Source organism: Tiliqua scincoides, chromosome 4 (assembly GCF_035046505.1).
Source record: "Tiliqua scincoides isolate rTilSci1 chromosome 4, rTilSci1.hap2, whole genome shotgun sequence".
NCBI classification, from domain to species: Eukaryota; Metazoa; Chordata; class Lepidosauria; order Squamata; family Scincidae; genus Tiliqua; species Tiliqua scincoides.
Window position 1 is genome coordinate 209457179 of NC_089824.1, and position 24837 is coordinate 209482015.

The 24837-nt window shown below is 41.2% G+C and overlaps 1 protein-coding gene across 2 annotated transcripts in view; it reads left to right on the forward strand.

Moving 5' to 3' along the window:
- Positions 1-1650: 1650 nt before the first annotated feature.
- Positions 1651-24837, forward strand: part of CSTF1 (cleavage stimulation factor subunit 1) — a 28060-nt gene continuing 4873 nt past the window's right edge. Inside the window, exons 1-6 of one of the 2 annotated variants that reach the window (XM_066624859.1) lie at positions 1651-1770; positions 3049-3234; positions 6264-6459; positions 10986-11263; positions 13942-14139; positions 16252-16642. In XM_066624859.1, the coding sequence (XP_066480956.1) occupies positions 1651-1770; positions 3049-3234; positions 6264-6459; positions 10986-11263; positions 13942-14139; positions 16252-16642 (1369 nt within the window). Of the gene's footprint in view, positions 1771-3048; positions 3235-6263; positions 6460-10985; positions 11264-13941; positions 14140-16251; positions 16643-22348; positions 22394-24837 lie in introns of those variants that run through there. The other variant, XM_066624860.1, reaches the window with a different exon arrangement.

Genomic DNA, 24837 nt, shown 5'->3' on the forward strand with positions numbered 1-24837 from the left:
GACTGACCAGCCTCAGCTTGGCTGGCCTTCAGCTGGCTGGCCTTACACTGGCCAGCCTCCACTTGGAGCCTTAAACTGGTGCCTAAACTGACCAAACCTAAACTGACCGGCCTCAACCTGGTGCGTTAAACTGACCAGACTTAAACTGGCCTACCTCACTTTGGTACCTTTAACTGGCCTGCCTTAAACTGGCCAGCCTCAACCTGGTGCCTTAAACTGACCGGCCTTAAACTGGTGCCTAAACTGACCAGACTTAAACTGGCCAACCTCAACTTGGTACCTTTAACTGGCCTGCCTTAAACAGACCAGCCTGAAACTGGTGTCTAAACTGACTGGCCCCAACCTGGTGCCTTAAACTAACCAGCCTGAAACTGGTGCCTAAACTGACCAGCCTCAACCTGATACCTTAAACTGGCCAAACTTAAACTGGTGCCTAAACTGACCAGCCTTAAATTGGTGCCTTAAACTGGTCAGTCTTAAACTGGCCAGCCTCTGGCCTGGTACCTTAAAGTGGCTGGCCTCAATGCAAAAACAATCCCAGGCCACAAGGCCCAAGTGGAGCCCTGAAATATATCAGTGATCCACTGTTTCTGGCCATGCACAGATCCCACTAAGACCAGTATGGCAGGCAAGGAGCTGTGAGCAAGAAATGGGGTGCTTCTGTTTGTGTTTTGCACCATAAGTGTAAGGGTAAAACACCAAAAGGGGCTGCCATTTTGCACATGCAGTGGGAAGATGCTTCATCCAAAGCATAGGTTCCCCCACTCCTGCTCAACTGTGAAAGACTGATACCAAACTGCCGTTTTTGGCAGCAGTGACTTTCAAGTAGGGTTACAACTGCTTAGAGCTGTGGGCTCACCACATGGTTAGGATATTTACTTTTGGGTCAGTGGTGGCTTCCAGCAAGTGGTTGCAGGAATACAAAGAAGACATTGGACTTCCATATGGCATCTGGATTGAATTACAAGAAAGGAGTTAGAAGACATACTGAACTGTTGTTTTCCTCCAGTTATTTACAGTTATTTCTCCAGTTATTTACTTATTTGCATTTCTGTAGCCCATAAGTTCAGCAGGAGCAGCATACGGGGAATGTGGGAACTCTCTGGACATGTATGAAGACAAGATGAAGCTTCCTGTTTTTCCAGTGATGATGAGACATTCCTGTGGCCAAAAAGAATATGCATGAAGAGGTCTTTGTCTGTGTTTTGTCAGAACAGTGGTGTTTGATCTCCAGAGCTATCTGTCTCATGGGAAAATTGGGCTGCTGAATCAAGCAAAGAGCAATCTGAACCTAACAGAAACTTCTTTTATCAGAACGCATGTGAAAGAACATTGAGCCATGCCAAATCTCCCTAAATAAGTTCTGTATGAATATTGCACTGTTGCTCTGTCATATCAAACTGTGGTCAGTCTGAGTCACACAACACGTAATTGTTGATAGAGGCAGCTGAAATTTAGGAAAAAAAAAAGATTTGCACCACCCATGCATTTTGGAAAGTTAGCATGAAAACCATATAAGGATGGAAAACTGAAGACATTGATGTTGCGCTCCTCATTTGTGGTAGAAGGTCATTTGCACAGAACTGTAGAGGATTTCAGCGCATAGAATGAAGAATGTGTGATAAGAAGCTACTTGTTCTGTGACAAAGAATGTCTAGTCGTCGTATCACTCTGGTGTGTGACAGGCAGCAGCACCCATGGGGCACAAGTAAAATGGACTCACCCACCCATGAGCCACTGCCAATGCGACTGACATGTCTTGAGGCTGATGTGAGTAGAACTTGCCCATTTTAACTAATGGCCTTTGCAGCGGCTTCTTTCACCTTTGTATTCCATCAGCCCAACCCCTTAGGGATGGCATCCTTTATAGATGATTCTTTTTGTGTGTTTATATAACTCAGGGGTGGCCAAGTTCTTTACGATTGGGATAGGGAATATGTGGGTAATTTGCTGCTCAGATAACTGGACAAGTAGGAAATGCCCAAAATTCTGCTGCCAAACACATCCTTGATATATTCTGCCATTGAGCAGCGCTCATTTAGGGTCCAGTCCTATCCAGCTTTCCAGCACTGATGCAGCCACAATGCAGTCCTAAGGTGAGAAAACAAATGTTCCCTTACCTTGAGGAGGCCTCCATGATTGTTCCCCCACTGCAGGATGCAGAGCACACCCTGTTGGCACAGATGCATCATGGAAAGTTAGGATTGGTCCCTGAGTGGTTTCAGTACACATTTAGCTGGGACTAAGCTGCTTCAATGTTGATGGGGCTTCTGGGTGAATGTGGCTAGGATAAGGCTTTAACTAAAGTGGTGTTAACTAGGTGGACCAAGCAACTTTACACTGCAGCATTTAACTTATTGTGGCGTAACATATTTGGGATCCTATACCAATGCAGGACAAGAGGAAATAGAAAAGCTGGATGAGCCCCAGAGAGGTACAACCCACCAGTGACTCCCTCATTGTCCATAGCAAAACCGCATAGCATATACCTGTCACAGAGTAGCATGCTGACAACAACCCCAGGTGGGCTAAGCATGGAAAGAGTTAATCCATTCATTGGGGCATGCCTCACAATGGCAACCCCACCACATGCACAAAATTCACAACCTGCCTCAGATGCCATAGCATTATCTGCTGTGGTATATACAAGCAAGAGGCTGGAAACAGAATTTCCAGGGCCTACTGCACAGGACACAAGCAGTGTAGGTGCATCAGTATAGCTCTTCATGGTGTAGCAGAGAGGTGTAGTCTGTGTTTCACCAGCAGAAAGTGGTCTTCATCAGATCCTATGCTATTCAGATTGTGTATGTGTTCTTAAGTATAGTAAAGTCAATGGGGCTTACTCCCAGGTAAGTGTGGATGGGATTGCAGCCTTAGAGCCCACTCCTAGGCAGGTCTACTCAGAAGTAAGTGGTATTAAAGTCAATGGGGCTTACTCCCAGGTGAGTGGGGGTGGGATTGCAGCCTTGGAAGCTTCCAGGCTGGCATCAGACTGGCTGGGTCGGCTGCTTGCACGGTCGCTGTCTCTGACCCTCTCCCTCCTCCCAGCTGCGGCTTCAATCGATGTGCGCGTTTTCGATGCAGCAGCCTGCCCGGCGGAGCTCTCTTCGACCCAGGCTGCTTCCGCCTCCCGCGGCGCTGGTCCAGCTGCCTGTGCGGGCGCCCATCGATGTGGTCGGCCATCCTGCCGCCACCATTTTGAGCGGGGAGCCATCCAGACCGAAGGACGGGCCAGTAAGTACTGCGGGTGGTGTCGCTTAGTGCGCCGCTCGGTTCTCGTGGCCTCTGCTGAAGCCAGTGGCGTAGCCAGAGGGGGGGGCGAAGCACTGAGTCTGGCGGGGAGACTCCCCTCGGCCCCTCCCCTTCGGAGTCATTTCGGGCGGAGGGCGCTAAACGGAGGAGTACGCTGGAATGGTCACCGACGGAGTGGGTCTGCTCGCACTCTTCGGCGAGGCTCCCCGCCAGACTCAGTGCTTTGCCCCCCCTGGCTCCGCCACTGACTCCAGCAGTTCCTTGCCTGAATCTGAACGTCCCTTTTTTTTCTCCTTCCTCCCCCCCCCCACACCGCTGAATAAGAATATAAGGCCATTGTTGGATCAGACTGCCCCCTAAAGCTGGAGCTCCCATTTATTTTCATAGTCATGCCCTGAATTTATTTAATCTTTTAAAGGCAGCTATGCCTGTGGCTGTCAAGGCATCTAACTTGTGGCAATGAGTTCCATAAGTTAACTGTCCCCATCTTGCCCATTTTAACTAATGGCCTTTGCAGTGGCTTCTTTCACCTTTGTATTCCATCAGCCCAACCCCTCAGGGGTGGCATCCTTTATAGATGATTCTTTTTGTGTGTTTATATAACTCAGGGGTGGCCAAGCTTGCTTAACCCCTTTTTGCCTGGTCCACAGGTGTACACATTTTGTCCCTGTTGAATATACACAACAAGAGAGACACAAAATAAATTTTCAGTTGTTTGAGAGCCACAAGAGAGATGTTTGAGAGCTGCAATGTTTAAGAAGTATTTAAATTCTTAAATGTATTTACTCACCACAAATGTTAAACTTGCATTTTAATCCAACAGACCCTCAGTTATACCCAGTAGATAATTATCAAACTTGAAAATTTATTCTTTGACTTTTGTGTTAATCGTGATGCTAAAAGGATCTCAACCAACATATTTCTGATAGTCAGACATTATACGTCAAAGAGCTGTATGTGACTCACAAGCTGCGGTTTGACCACCCTAATATAGCTCATTCATTCATATATCTGCTGGTTGGCCACCCCAATATAGCTCATTCATTCATACTAATACAAATGTTGTACATTTGAGTTCTGACCCAAATATGTCTTCGCTTTTTAATCTTTACTGCTTTTAAGAACATAAGAACATAAGAACACATAGACGAACAGGCCTTGCTGAGGGAGAATCAGCATGGCTTCTATAAGGGTAAGTCTTGCCTCACGAACCTTATAGAATTATTTGAAAAGGTCAACAGGTATGTGGATGCGGGAGAACCTGTGGACATTATATATCTGGACTTTCAGAAGGCATTCAACACGGTCCCTCACCAAAGGCTACTAAAAAAACTCCACAGTCAGGGAATTAGAGGACAGGTCCTCTCATGGATTGAGAACTGGTTGAAGACCAGGAAACAGAGAGTGGGTGTCAATGGGAAATTTTCACAATGGAGAGAAGTGAAAAGCGGTGTGCCCCAAGGATCTGAACTGGGACCTGTGCTTTTCAACCTCTTCATAAATAACCTGGAGACAGGGTTGAGCAGTGAGGTGGCTAAGTTTGCAGATGACACCAAACTTTTCCGAGTGGTGAAGACCAGAAGTGATTGTGAGGAGCTCCAGAAGGATCTCTCCAAACTGGCAGAATGGGCAGCAAAATGGCAGATGCGCTTCAATGTCAGTAAGTGTAAGGTCATGCACATTGGGGCAAAAAATCAAAACTTTAGATATAAGCTGATGGGTTCTGAGCTGTCTATGACAGATCAGGAGAGAGATCTTGGGGTAGTGGTGGACAAATCGATGAAAGTGTCGACCCAATGTGCGGCGGCAGTAAAGAAGGTCAATTCTATGCTTGGGATCATTAGAAAAGGTATTGAGAACAAAACGGCTAATATTATAATGCCGTTGTACAAATCAGTGGTAAGGCCACACCTGGAGTATTGTGTCCAGTTCTGGTCGCCACATCTCAAAAAAGACATAGCGGAAATGGAAAAGGTGCAAAAGAGAGCGACTAAGATGATTACGGGGCTGGGGCACCTTCCTTATGAGGAACGGTTACGGTGTTTGGGCCTCTTCAGCCTAAAAAAGAGACGCCTGAGGGGGGACATGATTGAGACATACAAAATTATGCAGGGATGGACAGAGTGATACTGAGATAGAGGGATAGAGAGATGCTCTTTACACTCTCACAAAACACCAGAACCAGGGGACATCCACTAAAATTGAGTGTTGGGAAAGTTAGAACAGACAAAAGAAAATATTTCTTTACTCAGCGTGTGGTCGGTCTGTGGAACTCCTTGCCACAGGATGTGGTGATGGCGTCTGGCCTGGACACCTTTAAAAGGGGATTGGACAAGTTTCTGGAGGAAAAATCCATTACGGGTTACAAGCCATGATGCGTATGTGCAACCTCCTGATTTTAGAAATGGGCTATGTCAGAATGCCAGATGCAAGGGAGGGCACCAGGATGCAGGTCTCTTGTTATCTGGTGTGCTCCCTGGGGCATTTGGTGGGGCTGCTGTGAGATACAGGAAGCTGGACTAGATGGGCCTATGGCCTGATCCAGTGGGGCTGTTCTTATGACTAAGGGCCCAATCCTATCCAACTTTCCAGCACTGGTGCAGCCACAATGCAACTTTGAGGTAAGAGAACAAATGTTTCCATACCTTCTGTGACTGCCCCACCACCACAGGATACAGCGCATGCCCCACTGGCACGGCTGCACTGGCACTGGAAAATTTGGGGCATTTGGTAGGCCGCTGTGAGATACTGGAAGCTGGACTAGATGGGCCTATGGCCTGATCTAGTGGGACTGTTCTTATGTTCTTATGTTCTCTATCTCTGCATTGTTTTTCCTTGTCACAGTACAGTTTAATTAATAGGCTGTCAGTTTATTTGATGAATAAATAAATATTTGATAAATAAATCAGTCTTTTTGATGAATAGGCTGATGGATGGAATAGTTCAGTTCAGCTCTGCACTTTTAGATATAAACATGCTCTTGTAAGCTATTTTTTTTTTCTTTGTTTCAGATTGCTGGGAGACAGCCCTTGTTCACAATGTATAGACCAAAAGTAAGCCTGAAAGACAGGCAGCAACTTTACAAGCTGATAATTAGCCAATTGTTATATGATGGATACATCAACATTGCTAATGGTTTGATAAATGAAGTAAAGCCACAGTCTGTATGTTCACCTTCTGAACAGCTGTTGCATCTTATTAAACTGGGTAAGTTGAAATGCCAAACAAATTTAAAATGTTACCTTAGGGCTAAGCACGTGACACTAGTGCCATATTAAAACAGATACTTTAGCTTGCATCATAGAACATCAGTAATCAAAATCTTGCTCAGTTTCTATGCACTCAACCACCTTCTAAAACAATACTGTGCAAATATCATCAGTTGCCCCACTTAACAAATACGTACTTAGACAAAAATATGCAATGTTCTATAAATGTGGTTGGAGTAAAATATAACAGATATAAAGTAGTGTGCAGTGGAAATAATGGTTTCCATTGTAGCTATTTGTGTTACAGTGATAATGTCAAATTACTGTAAATATGTAAAATTCCAGCCAAAGTTAACATTTTATTCTCCTCTGTTACATTTTGCAAATGCTGTTGCAGCCTGGTTCTGTTTTGCAAAGGCTTGCATTTAGCAAAGAACTGTTTTTTTTCAACACCAGGATGGGATCCTCTTTTCCATTTGAAGCAAAGTCCCAGGCTACAATTCAATGCACCATTACTTAAGAACAACACCCATGGAAAGCGGTGGGTCTACTTCTGAGTAAAAGGGGTTGCAAATAAATGCAGCTGCATCTCTCTGCTGTGAATTGAATTGTACACTCTCAGTTATGTGTTATGGGTTGTATGTTGTATGTAAAGCTTCTGGCTTAACACACCAGACACCTTAAAGGTGGATTTGATTCATGGATCTCCTGCAGTGTTTCCCAACCTTTTTCACTTGCATATCCCTTGGCAGCCCATTTCCATAAATTGTACCCTTCATATTAGCAAAACGTTTGTCATTAATAAGACAAGCCCTCATCTCCTCTATATGAAAGCCCAGAAAGCTCATATGAAAGCTCTGTGTGAAAGCTTCATGTATTTGTCACAGTGATTTCTCTTTTTATCTCTTTGAAGAACAGAAGACTCTGCCTTTGCACTGTTTTGCACCAGAAGTGTGCTGAGAAATTCTGGGTGATTGATCACTTTCCATATTATGTTTCAGCTTTTTTACTGTGCTGGTTTTCAATCACTGGTTCATACATGAATTGATGACCAAAAACTAGCTATTGGTAGGGCTTTCACAGCCAACTACCTACCTACCTTCCTGCCTTGCTGGCCCTGTAAAGCATTCTGGAGCACGACCTGCCTTTTTCTGCCATTATGCCATTCTTTTTCAAGTACCCTTAAAGGTCCTGTTGAGTGCCCCTGGGAGTACATGAATCTCAGGTTGGGAACCACTGTTCTACTGGTATGTTGTTTACAGTACACTGATAGTGTTTACAAAAAGGTGGTGAAGACCAGAATTTAAAAATGTATCTTATGATCTTTTACTATGTTTTTAATAAATTAGAGACTGTACAGTTCTTTTTTTTTTATAATGCTTTATTTATTTATTACAGATACAGGTAAGGAAAATTGGATAGACTTAGGGCTAGGACTACATAGGTTACACACGAGGGTGGTGGCCATCGATTACAACAAACATTAATCCAAACGAAATTAATAATCAATACAAAAATTATCATATTCTTTAATCCTACTGGTTAATACTTTAACATTCCATATTTTTCCTCTAACCTTATCTATCCCATCATAAAAAAAAACAGTTCAGACTTTTACTTATATACTCTTCTTACCACTAAACTAGTCTCTAAAATAAAATCTTTCTTATCTAATTCTTAATTTCTAATATGACATCTAAAAAAGAAGTCTCTGATTACAATGGTATTACCTCCTTCAATATCTCTTATAACATGTTATACATCATTTTCCATAACTATCCAATCAAAAAAGGCTTCAAATTTCTACTTATAGACTCTTCTTACCACTAAACTAACCTCTAAAATACAATCTCTTATCAATTTCTAATATCACATCTAAAAACAAATATCTCCAATTACAATATTATACTTCGCTTATCCACAATACTTATATTCCAAAATTGCAGTTCCATCTAATTTATTTCATATATTTACCACTTTAATTTTCACGATACTTATATTCCAAATTCCCTTTTCATCCACCTTAATTTAATCTAATTAATAAAATATTATATCTTAATACCACTTAATTTCCGCAATATTTATATTTCAAATTTTCATTTGCATCTATTTTAATTTAATATATTAAAAAAAAATTCTATTTATTATTCAACCATTTTGCCCTTCTTATTGTTTACTTTGTACTCTATCTTATTGGTGTTCCCTCTTAGTCCTCCTACTGGTTCTTCCACTTCTTCTTTTTCTTCTTTTTCTTCTTAAGTCCCCCCTCTGTTTTTCTTTCTTCTTTTTCATTCTGTTCTTGAATTCAATCCATAAATTCTTCCTCTTCTTGAGACAGCTTGCTCTCTAAACATTTCATCTTTTTTCTTCCTTAAGATTCTCAGTTATTATGACATCTGCTTCTTCCATCTCGTGTCCCATTTCAAAATACTCCCCTTCTTTAACTTCACCCGACATCTGATCCATTCTTTTTTCTTCTCTATTGTTTATAATCTGTTCCCGCGAGTTTACAAGGGAGGAGCTTATTTGCCCAATTTGTTCAGAGAGTTCTCTGACTTGTTGCTCCATTTCTCGTCTAAAATCCATCAGAAAGTCCACCAACAAGGCCTGGCTTTCACGATCATCTTTTAGATTTTCAAAAGCCATTTTTATCAACACCAACTCAAGCCACTTCCAGCAGGGCTACTTTCTAATTTTGTATCCAGGGCTACTTTCCAAATTTTTATATCAAAAAAAAGTCAATCAAATCCACAGTCAAGTTAGGTTAGTATGCCTTTAAATGACCAAAAGAAGAGAAAAAAAAAACTTCAAGCCTCTTGCTGAGAAACCGAAAGTAGCAGAGTCCAGGCTTAAATAAAGGCTTTTTGCTGGGAAAATGAAGGTAGACTTTATTTCCTTCATTGAAGATTACTTATTTATTTCTCTTCTGTACATACCATTAAAAAAATATATAATCTTGTACTTACTCCAGCAGGGGAAATACCAATTCACCTATTCCCCCCCGGGTGGCTAACGGCCAGCGTGAATAATCTTGAATTATCTCCTCCTCCAGACTTCTTACTTAACAGTTCTCAATAAAACGTTTTAACGAGCCAAGTTCACTCACTCTTAATAGCTTTTTTCGCTGCGATGTTGTTGTATCTAGGCCCTGGGAGGACGGGTTTTCAGCTCCGAGCTTCTCAAAGATGGCGCCCGGCTAGATATGCTTCAGCACAGAGCAAAACAGAGAGAAATCCTTGAAATTGCCTGTTTCTAAGGACCCCCCCGTTCAAGCTCTTAGCTCTTCATACCGTCTTCCTAGCACCGAAGCGTGCCTTAGTTGTTTAGGCACATGAAAACATATCTATTTTGCAGTCTCTTCGGGAACCCCCAAAGTTCACTGCAACTTAGCTGAAAGTTAGCTCCACCCCCCGAGACTGTACAGTTCTTAGGTAGCAATTAGTGGTAAGTTATTTTTCAGGATCTGGCCTCTGGTAAAATCAGTCAAGACTATAGTCAGGCACCCCCCCTAAGTTTAACCCCCGATTTATCTGAGGGTCATAGAAAATTCCATGATTTTTTTGCTCAAAACCTGCCCTCAACTTACCTGTGGGATCGACTTATAGGCAGGTGTCTGCGGTGGTTCGGCATCCTGTTGCTGACCAGTGAATTTGCAAGCATGCCCCCCCCCGCCCACACACAGAGTATTGCTTCATTCTCGTTGGTTAGTAAAAATTAGTTGTGTGTACCAAGTTCAGCAGAGGGAGGCATATTTGAAAATGACTTTATCTCACCTTGGGTTTTTAGGAAACCTTACTACTGCATAAGCAAACCTTTTCTATAAAGGAAAAGTAATTGTCATTAGTGGGGTACTTCTGTTTGACATTACTGTACACAGTTTTCAGTGCTTTTCCAGGTTGTCTGCTTAGTTATAGGAAAAGCTTTTTCTGAAAAGCTTAAAAAACTGCCTTCTCTGTGCCACGATCAGTTCTGATAGGATGAATGTTGATCTGAGTTTACAAATAGAAAACTTTGTTCAGCCTCAGTCACTTGTATCAGCCACACAGTTTAACTGAAGTCAATTGAAAACAAAATCCCAATTCAGAAAGCATGATACAGCATTAAACTATCTAAATTTCCAACACCTTTCCTCAGATCAGAGTCTGGGCTACAGTCCCAAATATTCTGAGGCATTTATAAATTCACAGGAAAAGTCAAAGTTACAAGCTTGCTGTTGTGAGCATGCTAAATGAGATTAGAAGTAAGCACGCTAAGTGTGATTTAAGCTACTTTGCCCAACATTGCATATATGCAACAGGGATCAAATGTGTACACATGTGGGCTGGGCAGAATTAGGTTAAAATAAAACAAGCAGCATGGGTAGCATCACCAGTGCTAATGTTTGAAACATCTCCAGAGTAAATATGAGAACTGCTGCAGTAGCCAGTCACTAATGTCTTGCCTGCTTAAAGTTTGGGTCTGCCTGCCTTTCAAAGACAGCTGTTTGAAAGACTTCTTGAAAGTCTGTTGTCTCTGTTCTTCCAGGAATGGAGAATGATGATAGTGCAGTTCAATATGCGATTGGACGCTCTGATACAGTTGCCCCCGGCACAGGAATTGACTTGGAGTTTGATGCAGACGTACAGACAATGTCCCCAGAAGCTTCTGAATATGAGACATGTTATGTCACATCTCACAAAGGACCATGTCGTGTAGCTACGTATAGCAGAGATGGACAGTTAATAGCTACAGGGTCAGCTGATGCTTCAATAAAAATCCTTGACACAGAAAGAATGCTGGCCAAAAGCGCAATGCCTATTGAGGTAAATACTCCAGTGCTGGTGACTCTGTGCATGTTTTCATTTTGGCTTCTACTCTGGCAGTTTGGGTTCGTATGGAGCTTCCACAAAGAGAGATGTAGTGCTTGGCGGATGCAGCTGCTACCCCAGATACATTTCCATGTTACATAGACAGCATTGGTTTTGCTGTATGTCCTAAGTTCACCATGTTTGGGATCAGGCTACAAGTCCATCTGTCCATCCTGGTCCCCCACCCCGGTTAGGAAGCCCACAGAGGGAGCCTCATTTGTATTTGTCGGCTTACTTGACTTGCCTGTAATTATTTTGCAGTTATCTTTGTGTGGAACATCTGTGCCCAGTTCTTTGTGGCCCAGATTGTGTGGGATACTCTGGAGAATTTCTGTTCTGTTGGTGAGATGCTCTGGCCTTCATATTGCTTATGTATTTGGCTTTTGGGAACTCTATATGTGTTTAGTGATTAGCTTTAGGAACATGTTTCCTTGACTGGTTCAGTGAAGTGTTTTGGAAGAGTAAATTGCTTTGTTTGACATCCTGCTATCCTTGTCACTGGTAATTCTGGATCTATCTTAAACAGCTGACTATACACCTTTAAAGAGAACAACTGCCTCAGCAGTTCACATCCTAGCAAAGTTACCCACAGCAGATTCCATGCTGCTTTAGGAGGAATGCAGCTATAGAGTTTATTTGGGGTTTCTTGGGAGCAAATATCTGGTTATCGCAATTTAGTTCTGGAATAGCTTGACAGAGAGTCCTGCTACAAGTAGTTACTGGGTCTCTGCCTTGAAATACAGACTTCAAGGCAGAGTCCCAGTGACTACTTGTATTGAGACCCTCAGTCAAGCATTATTCTTACACCATTATTTTTGTCACTGTATAAAACAGGTGACTACCAACATAGGGCCCAATCCTATCCAATTTTCCAGTGCCGGTGCAGCCGTGCCAGTGGGGCATGTACTGTATCCTGTGGTGGTGGGGCAGTCACAGAAGGTATGGAAACATTTGTTCTCTTACCTCAAAGTTGCATTGTGGCTGCACCGGTGCTGGAAAGTTGGATAGGATTGGGCCCTTAGTCATAAGAACAGCCCCACTGGATCAGGCCATAGGCCCATCTAGTCCAGCTTCCTGTATCTCACAGCAGCCCCACCAAATGCCCCAGGGAGCACACCAGATAACAAGAGACCTGCATCCTGGTGCCCTCCCTTGCATCTGGCATTCTGACATAGCCCATTTCTAAAATCAGGAGGTTGCACATACGCATCATGGCTTGTAACCCGTAATGGATTTTTCCTCCAGAAACTTGTCCAATCCCCTTTTAAAGGTGTCCAGGCCAGACGCCATCACCACATCCTGTGGCAAGGAGTTCCACAGACCAACCACACACTGAGTAAAGAAATATTTTCTTTTGTCTGTTCTGACTCTCCCAACACTCAATTTTAGTGGATGTCCCCTGGTTCTGGTGTTATGTGAGAGTATAAAGAGCATCTCTCTATCCACTCTGTCCATCCCCTGCATAATTTTGTATGTCTCAATAATGTCCCCCCTCAGGCGCCTCTTTTCTAGGCTGAAGAGGCCCAAACGCCGTAGCCTTTCCTCATAAGGAAGGTGCCCCAGCCCCGTAATCATCTTAGTCACTCTCTTTTGCACCTTTTCCATTTCCACTATGTCTTTTTTGAGATGTGGCGACCAGAACTGGACACAATACTCCAGGTGTGGCCTTACCATCGATTTGTACAACGGCATTATAATATTAGCCGTTTTGTTCTCAATACCTTTTCTAATGATCCCAAGCATAGAATTGACCTTCTTTACTGCCGCTGCACATTGGGTTGACACTTTCATTGACCTGTCCACCACCACCCCAAGGTCTCTCTCCTGATCTGTCACAGACAGCTCAGAACCCATCAGCCTATATCTAAAGTTTTGATTTTTTGCCCCAATGTGCATGACCTTACACTTACTGACATTGAAGCCCATCTGCCATTTTGCTGCCCATTCTGCCAGTCTGGAGAGATCCTTCTGGAGCTCCTCACAATCACTTCTAGTCTTCACCACTCGGAAAAGTTTGGTGTCATCTGCAAAGTTAGCCACCTCACTGCTCAACCCTGTCTCCAGGTCATTTATGAAGAGGTTGAAAAGCACAGGTCCCAGTTCAGATCCTTGGGGCACACCGCTTGAGTCATCTGTTTTTCAGTGACAACAGCAATGGTATAATAAATTTCCTTGAGAATTAGAACATGAGTTCATGTCCATTTTTATTGAGCAGGTGTATTCTAGATTTTAAAAAAAAAGTATTTCTGGATATTGGACATAAGTATCTTTTATCAGAATGAACTCTTCAGTCTTTAGTCAGTAAAGATAGATTTTGACTGATACTCCAGTGCTAGCACAGCCACAGACTGGTAAGGTTTGAACCAGTCCCAAACCACCCACAGCTTCAGTTCCCTGTTGCTAAGGAGGTAGCTGTGATGAAAAGTGAGATTATGTGCTGTAAATTAAAAATGCTTTATAAACCTTGGTGGAAAGATTAGTTAACTTACTGACTCACTCTTTCCTCCGTGGAACTAGTTCTATTCAACTAAATGTGTATTGAAAAACATTGATGCCTTGTCTTTACTTGTGCCTTAGTTCATGCAGCTAAAAGGTTGTGCTTCTGGCACAATGTTTCAAAATGTTTTCTTCAGGTCATGATGAACGAAACAGCTCAGCAGAACATGGAGAACCATCCTGTTATTAGGACTCTTTATGATCATGTGGATGAGGTGACCTGTTTAGCTTTCCATCCAACAGAACAGATCCTTGCCTCTGGTTCAAGGGATTACACACTTAAATTGTTTGACTATTCAAAACCGTCTGCCAAAAGAGCCTTCAAATATATCCAGGTTAGACCTTTTAACCATCACTTTGTATGGAATAACAAAGCACTTTATTTTTGAAAGTTTCCTTGATTTAGGAGAGGCTTAGTTTGAAAGTCTTGTTAATTTAATTGAATTGTATATTGTTTGCAGAATTAAGACCATCCCAGGATTCAAAAAGCCTATTTGTAACTTCCAATGAAGGGCATAAATTGTATTTGTTGATGTGGCTACTCAAATTGTCATTTAATGTTAAGGCCTAAACTAAATGAAACATGAAGTTTCCCAACTTTTAAAAACATTCATTTACTCACTTTATTGGCATATAAGACATACAAACAAACAAAAAAAAGAAGCAATAAATAATGCAAAAAGGTTACATAAGCATTATACCCATTTGATTGGAGGTCAGAAGGTCAAAAATAGATTTTTTTTTACTTGACAGAGGCAGCATCATGAATTAGTATTATCTATGTTAATAAATCTTACAACGCTGGACTTATGTTAGTTTATACCAACTGATTAAATGGTGGGAGACCTCTGCCAGCACTGTATTACCCGTTTTATAAAAACTGCTAATTGGGTAATATGCGGTTCATCAACTCCATTCAGCAAATGTGGAATGAATTTATCAGGATATCCTGGAAATTTAGAGAGAATCAGGTCTAGGTGGAGTAAGCGAATATCCTTATATAAATTGCAGTACAATAGTATATAGGTCAGGCACCCTACTGTCTTGCTGTTACATGGGCAGAAAACAACGAAACTACAAAAAAGTGGGGTTGGAGACTTACTTAGTCATGAAGGAAAAGTTATGGAGCTCCCATGTCTTTATCCACATGGAGACAAAAAGCACTTCAGAGGGGGCAATTGAGTTGGAAAGTGATCAGAAGGGAATTGCTAAGTAACCTTTCTCAACTCAGATTGACAGTCTACTAAGACTCTGCAATATGAGGAGGGGAGGTGTTACTTTTATTTTGAATTTAAAAAGCACAGAACTCCACATAATAGCTAGTTTGGGCCTGATTTGCAGTTCTTTGGTAAATAGGGAATTTGGCCCTTCTAATCCACTACTCCAGTGGTGTTCAAACTGGGGTGTCACGACACCCCAGCCTGAGGGCCCTGGCCTCTGCCCCCTTAAGGGGCAGGGGGTAAGGCAGCGACGCAACCCCCAGGATCGTGTCGCTAACGGGGCTGCAGGAACTGGGATGTACTCACCAGTCCCTGCAGCAGCCTTCCCAGGGTGTGGGGAGTCCTGCAGGCACTCACGCAGGACTCCCCACACCCTGGGAAGGCTGCTGCAGGGACTGGTGAGTACATCCCAGTTCCTGCAGCCCCGTTAGCGACACGATCCTGGGGGTTGCGTTGCTGCCTTACCCCCTGCCCCTTAAGGGCACTCACGCAGGACTCCCCAGCCGCTTTGAAGTGAAAGTAGAGCAATCGCGCTCCACTTCCTCAAAACCGTGATCACTCTACTTTCACTTTCTGCAGGCTGGAGACACCTGCAGGCACTCGCGCAGGGCTCCCCGCACCCTGGAAGGCTGCTGCAGGGACTGGTGAGTACATCCCAGTCCCTGCAGCCCCCCTGAGCGGTGCAATCCTGGGGATTGCATCACTGCCTTCCCCCCACCGCTACTGCCTCCCTCCCTACCCCGCAAAGTCTTAGTGGCTCTCAAACTCTCCCAGAGAGTTTGAGAACCACTGCACTACTCAGTATCCAATTTTATGAAATTGGTGCAAGGAGATCAGAAATAGACCAGAACCCTCTTTCCTAAACACCTCTCCTTATCTTTCCTAGTTAGCTTTACCTGTTTCTTCTTGGCATAAGTCTAAAGAAGGCCTTTGGACATGGACTAAGTAGAGAGTATGATGTATACAAGCCACGTCTTCTGAATCAGTTTCCTTCTAGTCAGAATTGTTTTTCTTGGTCATCATGGCTGTGCAACAGCTGCATTATGTGTTACTGCTTTCTGCACCATTATTTGCAAATCTATTATCAATCCATGTCATTTACCTTCAATGGTGTCAGATGGAATTCATTCCCTTCTGTAATGTTCTATAGCGAGCAGCAAAACATTTCTATTTAGATGGGGTGGAAGATGCTTTGTAATGTTAATTGCCTATTTTCCAACTAAACAGGAAGCAGAAATGCTGCGTTCTATCTCTTTCCATCCTTCTGGAGACTTCATACTTGTTGGCACCCAGCACCCTACCCTGAGGCTATATGACGTCAATACTTTCCAGTGTTTTGTATCTTGCAATCCTCAAGATCAGCACACTGATGCTATATGCTCAGTTAATTACAATGCAAGTGCAAACATGTATGTAACGGGCAGCAAAGATGGATGCATCAAATTGTGGGATGGCGTTTCAAATCGCTGCATCACTACTTTTGAGAAAGCACATGATGGGGCTGAAGTCTGTTCTGCCATTTTCTCCAAGAACTCCAAGTATATACTGTCAAGTGGAAAGGACTCTGTAGCTAAACTATGGGAGATATCCACAGGGAGAACACTAGTGAAATATACAGGTGGGTAGAAGTTAACCTGAACAAAATGTTATTCCTACAGAGATCCAAGTATTGCTACTTCTCAAGCAGCCTTAATCATCATTCCACAAGCCACTGCATCTAGCTAAATATGTTTTAATATTTTATTTTGCTATTGTGTTGGCTTTTTGCTACACACAGACCTAAACTACTAATTTTTAATATTTTAAGAGTTAATATTTTTCCACCCACCTTGGTTCCCCAGATTAAAATCACTTGTTTCTGGTAACATGTATGTAAAGCAGTATATATGCAGGCACCTTGTTCTGTCGGACGTTATCTAGCCCAGGAAGAGTGATTTCATTGGGTAGAGTGTTAGTATAGAATCCAGGGGGATCTTTTTTGCCATTTTTGACATATTTTTCTGAGCAGATCATTGTTGCTTAGCTTCAGTTCCCCTTATGTAAAATGAAAATGGTAGATGATTATCATGAGAAAAATTATAAATAACTTATGTTATATGTGGTCTGTTAAAATGGTATTAAATTCTAGAAGAGTTTTCCCTGGACTGGACTGTAAGTTTAAAAAAAAAAAGTAAGATCTAGGAATTTAAATTGCCCAAGAACATACTTGCACTTTTACACAGCTGTTATTGAAACCAGCGGAACCTGAGAAGCAGAAATTTGTGACCTTTCATGTGTCAGCTTGCTTCCTGCTATTCGGTCCAGAAATGGTGTTGCTTGTTTGCTTTGTTCTGATGCAGCAGTATGAAAATCAGTGTCAAAATGTAAATTTACTATTCTCTGATAGCTTTTCCTTACACTGCTCATGATCTGCTACTGCAGTAACATAGAATTTTAAAAAGAATATGTAAAATAAGTTGTTGGAACTGATTACTAGAAAACAACTCCTATGTGATGAGATTTTTTTGTAAGTTAAGGTTCCAGTTTGTATGTAGTGCTCTAAACCAGCAGGGAGCAGCCAAGACTTGGTTTCCTGAAGATGTCTTTCATGGTCATGCTCTTCCTTGACAAAGGCACTGTGGGGCTCTCCTAGTATTCATACCATAGTTGGATTATGCTTTTTTTTTTTAAGGAAAGCAATATATTCGCTTCATTTTAAAACATTTGTAACTTTTGTTGTTGTCAATAGAGGAAACATTTGCTAAGCCATCTAACATCTGTGCTATTAAGTTTCTTAAAAGGCAGTATTTTCTATTGCCCTCTTATGGAATAAGCAGCAAATATTTTTGTTCACGCAAATGTTTTTTTGTTGAAATGAAATGACTGAAAGCATTATACTTAAATACTTAGAATCTACTGGAGATCTTTCTGGATCTCTCTGGGGCATCATCGGAGAGAACCTACTTGATTTAATATATCTGAAAGTCATCATTATTAGGTCTGTCAACATACATATTACCCCCACTGAATTCTAGGTGATTTTCTTTGGCATTTCTGACCTTTCCTTCTCAGAAGCATTGGAAGTAATATGTGGAACTATATTTTATGGGTTAAGCGTAGAAACTCATACTTGGGAGCATGTAAACTTTGGTAAGCTTAAGGAACTTTATGCTACCTGACTTCAACCAGGAAGGGGATTGTGTACTAACAAACAATATACACAGTAAAAGTTTTGTTGTACAGCATAATTGGGTAACAGAAGTTGCCAGTTAAGAACATAAGAAAAACCCTGCTGGCTCAGGCTAAAGGCTTATCTGGCCAAACATTCTGTTGTCCACAGTGGCCCACCAACTGCCTCTGGGAAGTCAAATTTACAAATAGGAGAGAAAGCATACTTCACTCCCACCATTTTCCCCCTGCAATTGCTATTCAGGTTTACAAAGCTGTCACAAGATTGAAAGGCTCCCTCTGTACCCTCGTTTACTTGACATGGCTCCCTCTGCAGTGCTGCTCTGCCCCCCTTCCTCCTTTACAAGGGTCCTCTAGGAATTGAGATGTTCCACAGCAGAATTCTGCTTGTGGAGTATCTCCATTCCTTGTGATGAAGGACGGCAAATGGAGGCACTGTCAGGTAAGTTGGGGGGGAGGAGAATGGAGGGAGGCTTGCTTAATTGACACTCTGGTTAAGCAGCACACTTGTTTAACTGGCAACTGCCCACCTGAGGCAGCAGGTGAAGATTCCTGTTAACCCAGTTTGCTGCTCAACCAAATGTTGGATAAAACAACTTCTACTGTAGCTGGTTCAGAAACTTGAGGGCTGAAACATTACATCATTGTGCTGGAATATGAATTTAGCATTTTAGGATTCAGTAAGAGTGAATTGGTATCTTTGTGTGTTTTTGCACCCAAGTCTTGTAGTACTAATATTCTGCATATTCTTCAAAGGTTAGAAACTATTTAGTTGATTGTTTCACTGTTGTTTATTAGTGAGTGTAGTTAGCAGTTTAGCTATGCAGGTAGCCATTATTATTATTATTATTATTATTATTATTATTATTATTATTATTATTATTATTATTTATTGATTTGCATGGTATTTTACTTAGAGTGAAAAGAGATGTGTTTTGTTTAATCTGCTACGTATTGAAGACTTGCTAAGAATCTTATGGAAGAACCAGAATATAGACTTAAGACCCAGCCTAGAGTTGGGTTGCCAGTGTGCTGTGCTTCTCTCTGTTCTGCTATAAGGTCATGGAAGAAATTTCCCTTTTCTCCCAAAATCTTACAGTCTGTTTATACATTTGTCAGTCTGCCTTGCCGTGCCTAGTACATATTAAAGGCAATCTAGGATTTTTCTCAATACTGTGCAGTCAAAATGTTTGCTATTGATTTAATCATTTCTGATTGTGATTTTTCTTCTTTTAGACATTTCACTAGGACTTATAGGGACCTCAAAGTATTTCTAAAAAGTATCACCCTGTCCCATTTTTAAACATCTGTGTGCAAGACACTGATATGTGGTTAAAGTCTCCCTTAACAATGCCAGACCGTTAACAGGAATTGTTCTGATGCTGAAATTATACCTCTTCAGCTGATTTTTCAGTAATGGTTGTACAGTACAAGGAAATTGGTGTGAAACTAGATTTATTCTAGGGTCATTTTCCCTAGAGCTTTCCTATTTCATAATATCAGTACCATGCTCATTCTTCACTCCTTATTTAGCAGACTTTTACATCTGAAACAAATCTTTTCTTTCTTCCATAAAAGTGACTCATACTGAGTTCCATCTTTTTAAACTGCCATTACTGGCTATATTTCCCCAAATACTAAAAGAACAGTGGATGATAGTCTATCATTTTAGTAAGCATCTGTTAGAGAAATAGTATATGTACCACAGCAGAAACAGTTTAATCTTGCTGAATTTTCTTCCCATTTCTTATATAACAATTGAGATAGGCCCTTCGAAGATGGAAAGGTTCATAATGAGAAATGTATGAATTGCGATTGGAAGCTGTAAAAATTGAAGCCATATACATTTACAATATAAGCTGACTGCTTATAGTAAATATGTTAAAGGGATATTGCTAGTTCCTTCTTCCAGTGAAACAGATGTATTGATTATCATATGTAATTTATGGTGGGAGTACCATCCTGGAAATAACTTATGAAATTTACTGCCATATGTTGTGCACTAGTTTGAATGGTTTTTAATAAGACAAATTCATTGAGAATAGGATTCTTTAAGATTAGGCCTTTAAAAAGCTATTTGTCCTGATAACTAAATGCAACCTGCAAGTCCCAAGCAGTAAATCTTAGGACAGTGGTAAGGTTTCCTGAGCCCTTACACTCCTAAACAGAGTCTCGGGAAGCCCTTTTGGTGCATGTGCAGAATCTTGGGGAGCCCCAGAGGGCTGGTGCACGCACACAGGGGAACAACATCTGAAACCAATGCTGAATACCAGCAAAGAGCCAGACCGGGGGGGGGGGGGAATGAGGAAGGAGAGCCACAAACAGTAGAGGTGGGAGGGTGGGATATAAAAGCAAGCAGGGATCAGATGGCATCCAGTTATGATGTGCTCATGGAGTTCCTGAAGAGGTCTCTGGGAGCCCCAGGGCGCCTAGGAGCACAGTTTGAGAAATGCTATCTTAGAATATCAGGAACTGGAGACAAGTAGAGGAGTACTGCTGTTTTTCTGTTCTGCTTGTGAGCTTCCCAGAAGTATCTGGTTGGCCACTGTTGGAGAATGGTATGCTGGACTAGATGAACTTTGGTGTGATCCTGCCGGTCTCTTAAAACAGAGGCCTCATGATGTTAAAATAATTACTTGAAATGGAAAATCTTCCTCTGATTTTTCATTTTGTGAATTGGGTGTGATCCTTGGTTCTCCGCCTTTCCATTAAAAAAAACAAAAAACCATTGATCAAGCTCTGCTACGTTTGCAAAGTCTCCAGTGGAATATAATGGGGGCTGGGGTGGGGATAGTGTTATGGAGTTGTTTTAATTGACTTAATGAGAGGAATTCTTCCAAACTATAAAAAGATCTGGCCAGTTATGTACCTCTTGGGTCAGAATTTTGATCAAGTGAATCATAATTGGGTCAGAATTTTGATCAATAAAAAATTGAGTTTTGTTGAGCTTCTAGGAAGCACCATATTTCCAGTGGGCCCTAAGTTGGGCACTCAGTTTTGCTTGTTTAATAGACACAGGACCCAATCCTATCCAACATTCCAGCACTGAGGCAGCTGCAATGCAAACCCCGAGATAAAGGAACAAACATTCTCCTACCTTGAGGAGACTTCCATGGCTGCCCCCCCAGATGCAGTGCACACCCCACTGATACTGATACTGTGTCAGTGCTCAAAAGTTGAATAGGATTAGACCCGGATTCACACAATTCAGAATTGTGCAGCCTGATTCTGTGGGTGTTTACTTGGAAGTAAGTCCTTCTGAATTTAGTGGGACAACTCCAAAGCAAATATACATAGGATTGTCTTAGTGTTTGTTGAGGCAATGTTGTATCCAACAACAGAAATATAGATGTCATAGGTTTTCAATTTCTTTCAAAGAGTAAAAAGGACTAGTCAATTGTAGCATTATATCATCTTTGAAATATGGAACTTTTTTCCCTTCGTTTCCTCTGAACTTAAAATAACTCAATTCACTCTGATTATAACTAAAACATTAGTACTGTATTAATAAAATGAGTGAAAAGTGTATTGTAATCAGTTCCCAAAACAATATCCTTATAGTTTCCAAAACTATAGACATTGACAATCTGCTGTTCAGAAAAAATTTTTAAACTGGTCACACAGTTGTAGTCATGTACAATATACAGTGCTTAGCCTTAATGTTCCAAGAACTTTGAACAGTTCCACAGTGTCGCTTGAACACATTTTCAGCATCCCTTAAGGACATACTCAGGAGACAATTTCTCATGTTTAGATAGTTTGATTATTGTGAGTAGGCTTTCAAATTTTATCTTTCTTTTTTCAATTTCTAACTGAATGCATTTCTGTACCAAGATTGAAATAAAGGTGTATAATCGTGATTTAGAAGAGAAATATAGTAGTATGGTATGGTTGAACCTTAAAACAAGTTCTTGCTCTCTTGGTCATCAAAGTAACTTCAGCTGCTTTCCAGCATGAAGAAAACTGATTGGTTGAAAGATATCCATTCACTACCTCAGCCGAAGGGTCTACTAAAATCCCAACAAACCTTTTGTAATAGTCTGATGTACATCTACTTAGGGCCTGATGTTTTGCTATTCTTGTCTAATGGTCTGCCTTACTTTCTGTACTGTAATTAGTTCGTTCAACCTATTCCTTTCCTCATCTGAAATTTTAGGAATCTGGACGTTAGAAAGAAAGGCAACAACCTCTTTTTCTTGGGGTGAGTCAGACCTATATAACTACGAATAATATTGAACCAGTTCTTCCAAAATTAGATTTATTTTAGTTTCTTTCCCATCCCATTATGAGGACTTGCTGCAGATTAGCTTAAAAAAAAGGCAACATAATAACACTGAACCTAAAAAGTATATAAAATTTACCCTAGTCAGGCTTAACCTTGGTTATAAAATCCATACCAAACAAAGTGTACAGTGTAACTTTTGGAGCTTCCAGGCAGTCATTAAGGGTAGCCCCACATAGAGCGCATCACAGTAGTCTGACCTTGAAGTTATGAACACGTCAGTTGCTAGGTCTTGATCACATGGAACAGGAGAACTCATGTAAACCCCCTCCTTTCAATCCCTAGGTGAAAAATCTGAATCAAGTTCAAAGGGTACCATCATACTCCAGCCAAAAGTCTAGTTTGGTTACAAGATTGTTGATGTCCAGTCATGCCTGGAATTGGAAGGACAACTACTGGCTCAGCAAACCTCCACAGTCCTTTAAAAAAAAAAATGTTTCTTGTGCAGGAGCCAAACAATTGCAGTTTGAGGCTGGCATGTTACTATCTCTGAATGAAGTAATAATAATCCTAGCTAATGAAGTGACCTGCTACTTTTGGTGAAATTGAGAATGAGATACTAAAAACTGAAATACTTCAGACTGATTCTGTATTTGAAAGGCAGCTGCCAATTTAAATGGAATTGAAGCAATTTTTGATTGCAAAGTAGATTGCAAACTCATCACAGCACACTTTAGCTGTATCTTTTAGTGGGTAGGGACTGTTCACATTGTCACCAGGAACAGTTTTAGAGCACTATAGAGGACTGAAACTGCATGAACTTTAACCATTGCCATGGTTAGCTAGCTTTGGTGCAAATCAGGTGCCATGTGGTGCAAGTCAGGTGCTAATCATCTCCCCACTTTGTTTGCCTTGGGTCTGCCATAAACTTGGGAAATCTGTGCCAGCAAAGTGTGAAAGAAATAGTGAGAAGTCATTTTGATGGCTGACATTTCTGTTTCATAAGTTAATAAGAAGGCCATCAATGAATCTAGATTATTCTAGACTAGCCCACCACCTCGGCGGGTACATAGGAAGGCAGACATGGATACCTTCTGATTTTTGATTTGTCACTGGTGATACCCCAAGAGCTGATTGTAACATCCTGTCTCAAACATGAACTTTCCAACCTTTAATTGAAATTTTGTGTTTAGTTTGATTTGTGGTTCTGTTTCTAAAACTTACTGTGAAAACAATATTTACCCTTTTCGTTTCTGTGTAATAGTTTGAGTTGTTGAGCTGTTCTGCTCTAGCAATAACATGTTATTTAAATACCAGAATGGTTGATCTAAGATCCTCTATTTTAATTTCCAGTGTAGTGTGATGCTGAATTGGGGAGACTTTGTTTAAACCTCCTCCTAACCATAAAGAAAAGATGGGTGATTTTGGGACAGTGGTTTTCTCTCTGCCCAATCTACCTTAGAGTTCTGTGAGGAGAAAAAAATCAAGTTCCCTTTCAGGGAGAATATAAGCGTAATAGACAAATTTCAGCTTGGTGGAATGCTGAAAGAAATTGTGACACTATTTCAGAGTTGAGTTATGATCTTACATGTTGCTCCTTCCCATCTGCCCCCCTACAATAGCTGATGGGTAACAAGTTTATTTCTTTAGGATCAAACCAGCAAGTTTAAACTATGCAGTCCTGATTTAACTATGCAGTCCATAATAGGAAAATGTTTAAAGTCTTAAATTGCACCTACACCTTTAGCCTATTCCATTTTAGATCATGTTCCCTTTTTGGCCTTCAGTTCTGTGCTATCAAAGAATATTCTACACACCATAATTGACATAATATATAGCAAAATAAATACATATGGCCGTATGTGCCTCCATATTCAGAGGCAGCATGTTTCTCTGTACGAATGGCAAGAGAGGTCTAGTCTATCACCTTCTACCTGTGGGCTTCCCAGAGATGCCTGGTTTGGACTGGTAAACAAGATAGGCCTTTAACCTGATCCAACTGGACTTTTCTTACATTCTTATCAATATGGATTCAATTCTCTTTCAAATAAAAAACCTTTGGCAGAAAAAATAACGTTCATTTACAATAATTGCAATTCTTTAGAATTTGTAGAAACTACATTTCCTAACTTTTTATCTTTTGAGGTGTTTATAATTGAGGGCCCATCAGTATTGGGGGTTGTATTTCTGTTCTCTCATAAAATCTCCTCTTTGTTCAGTGCTTCATTCTTGCAATCTCCTACTCCATCTGTCTTCTCTGTGGTGAAACTGCTATGGAAGATTTCTTATCTCGTTTTGCACAGTCATATAGCTTTCATTCCAGAATCTATTTGAGGGGAATACAGTTCCTTGGCTTGCAGCAGAAGGTGGATGTTTACAGTGCCAGTTGAGTGGTGCTTGTGACATGACAAACCCATCTTTCT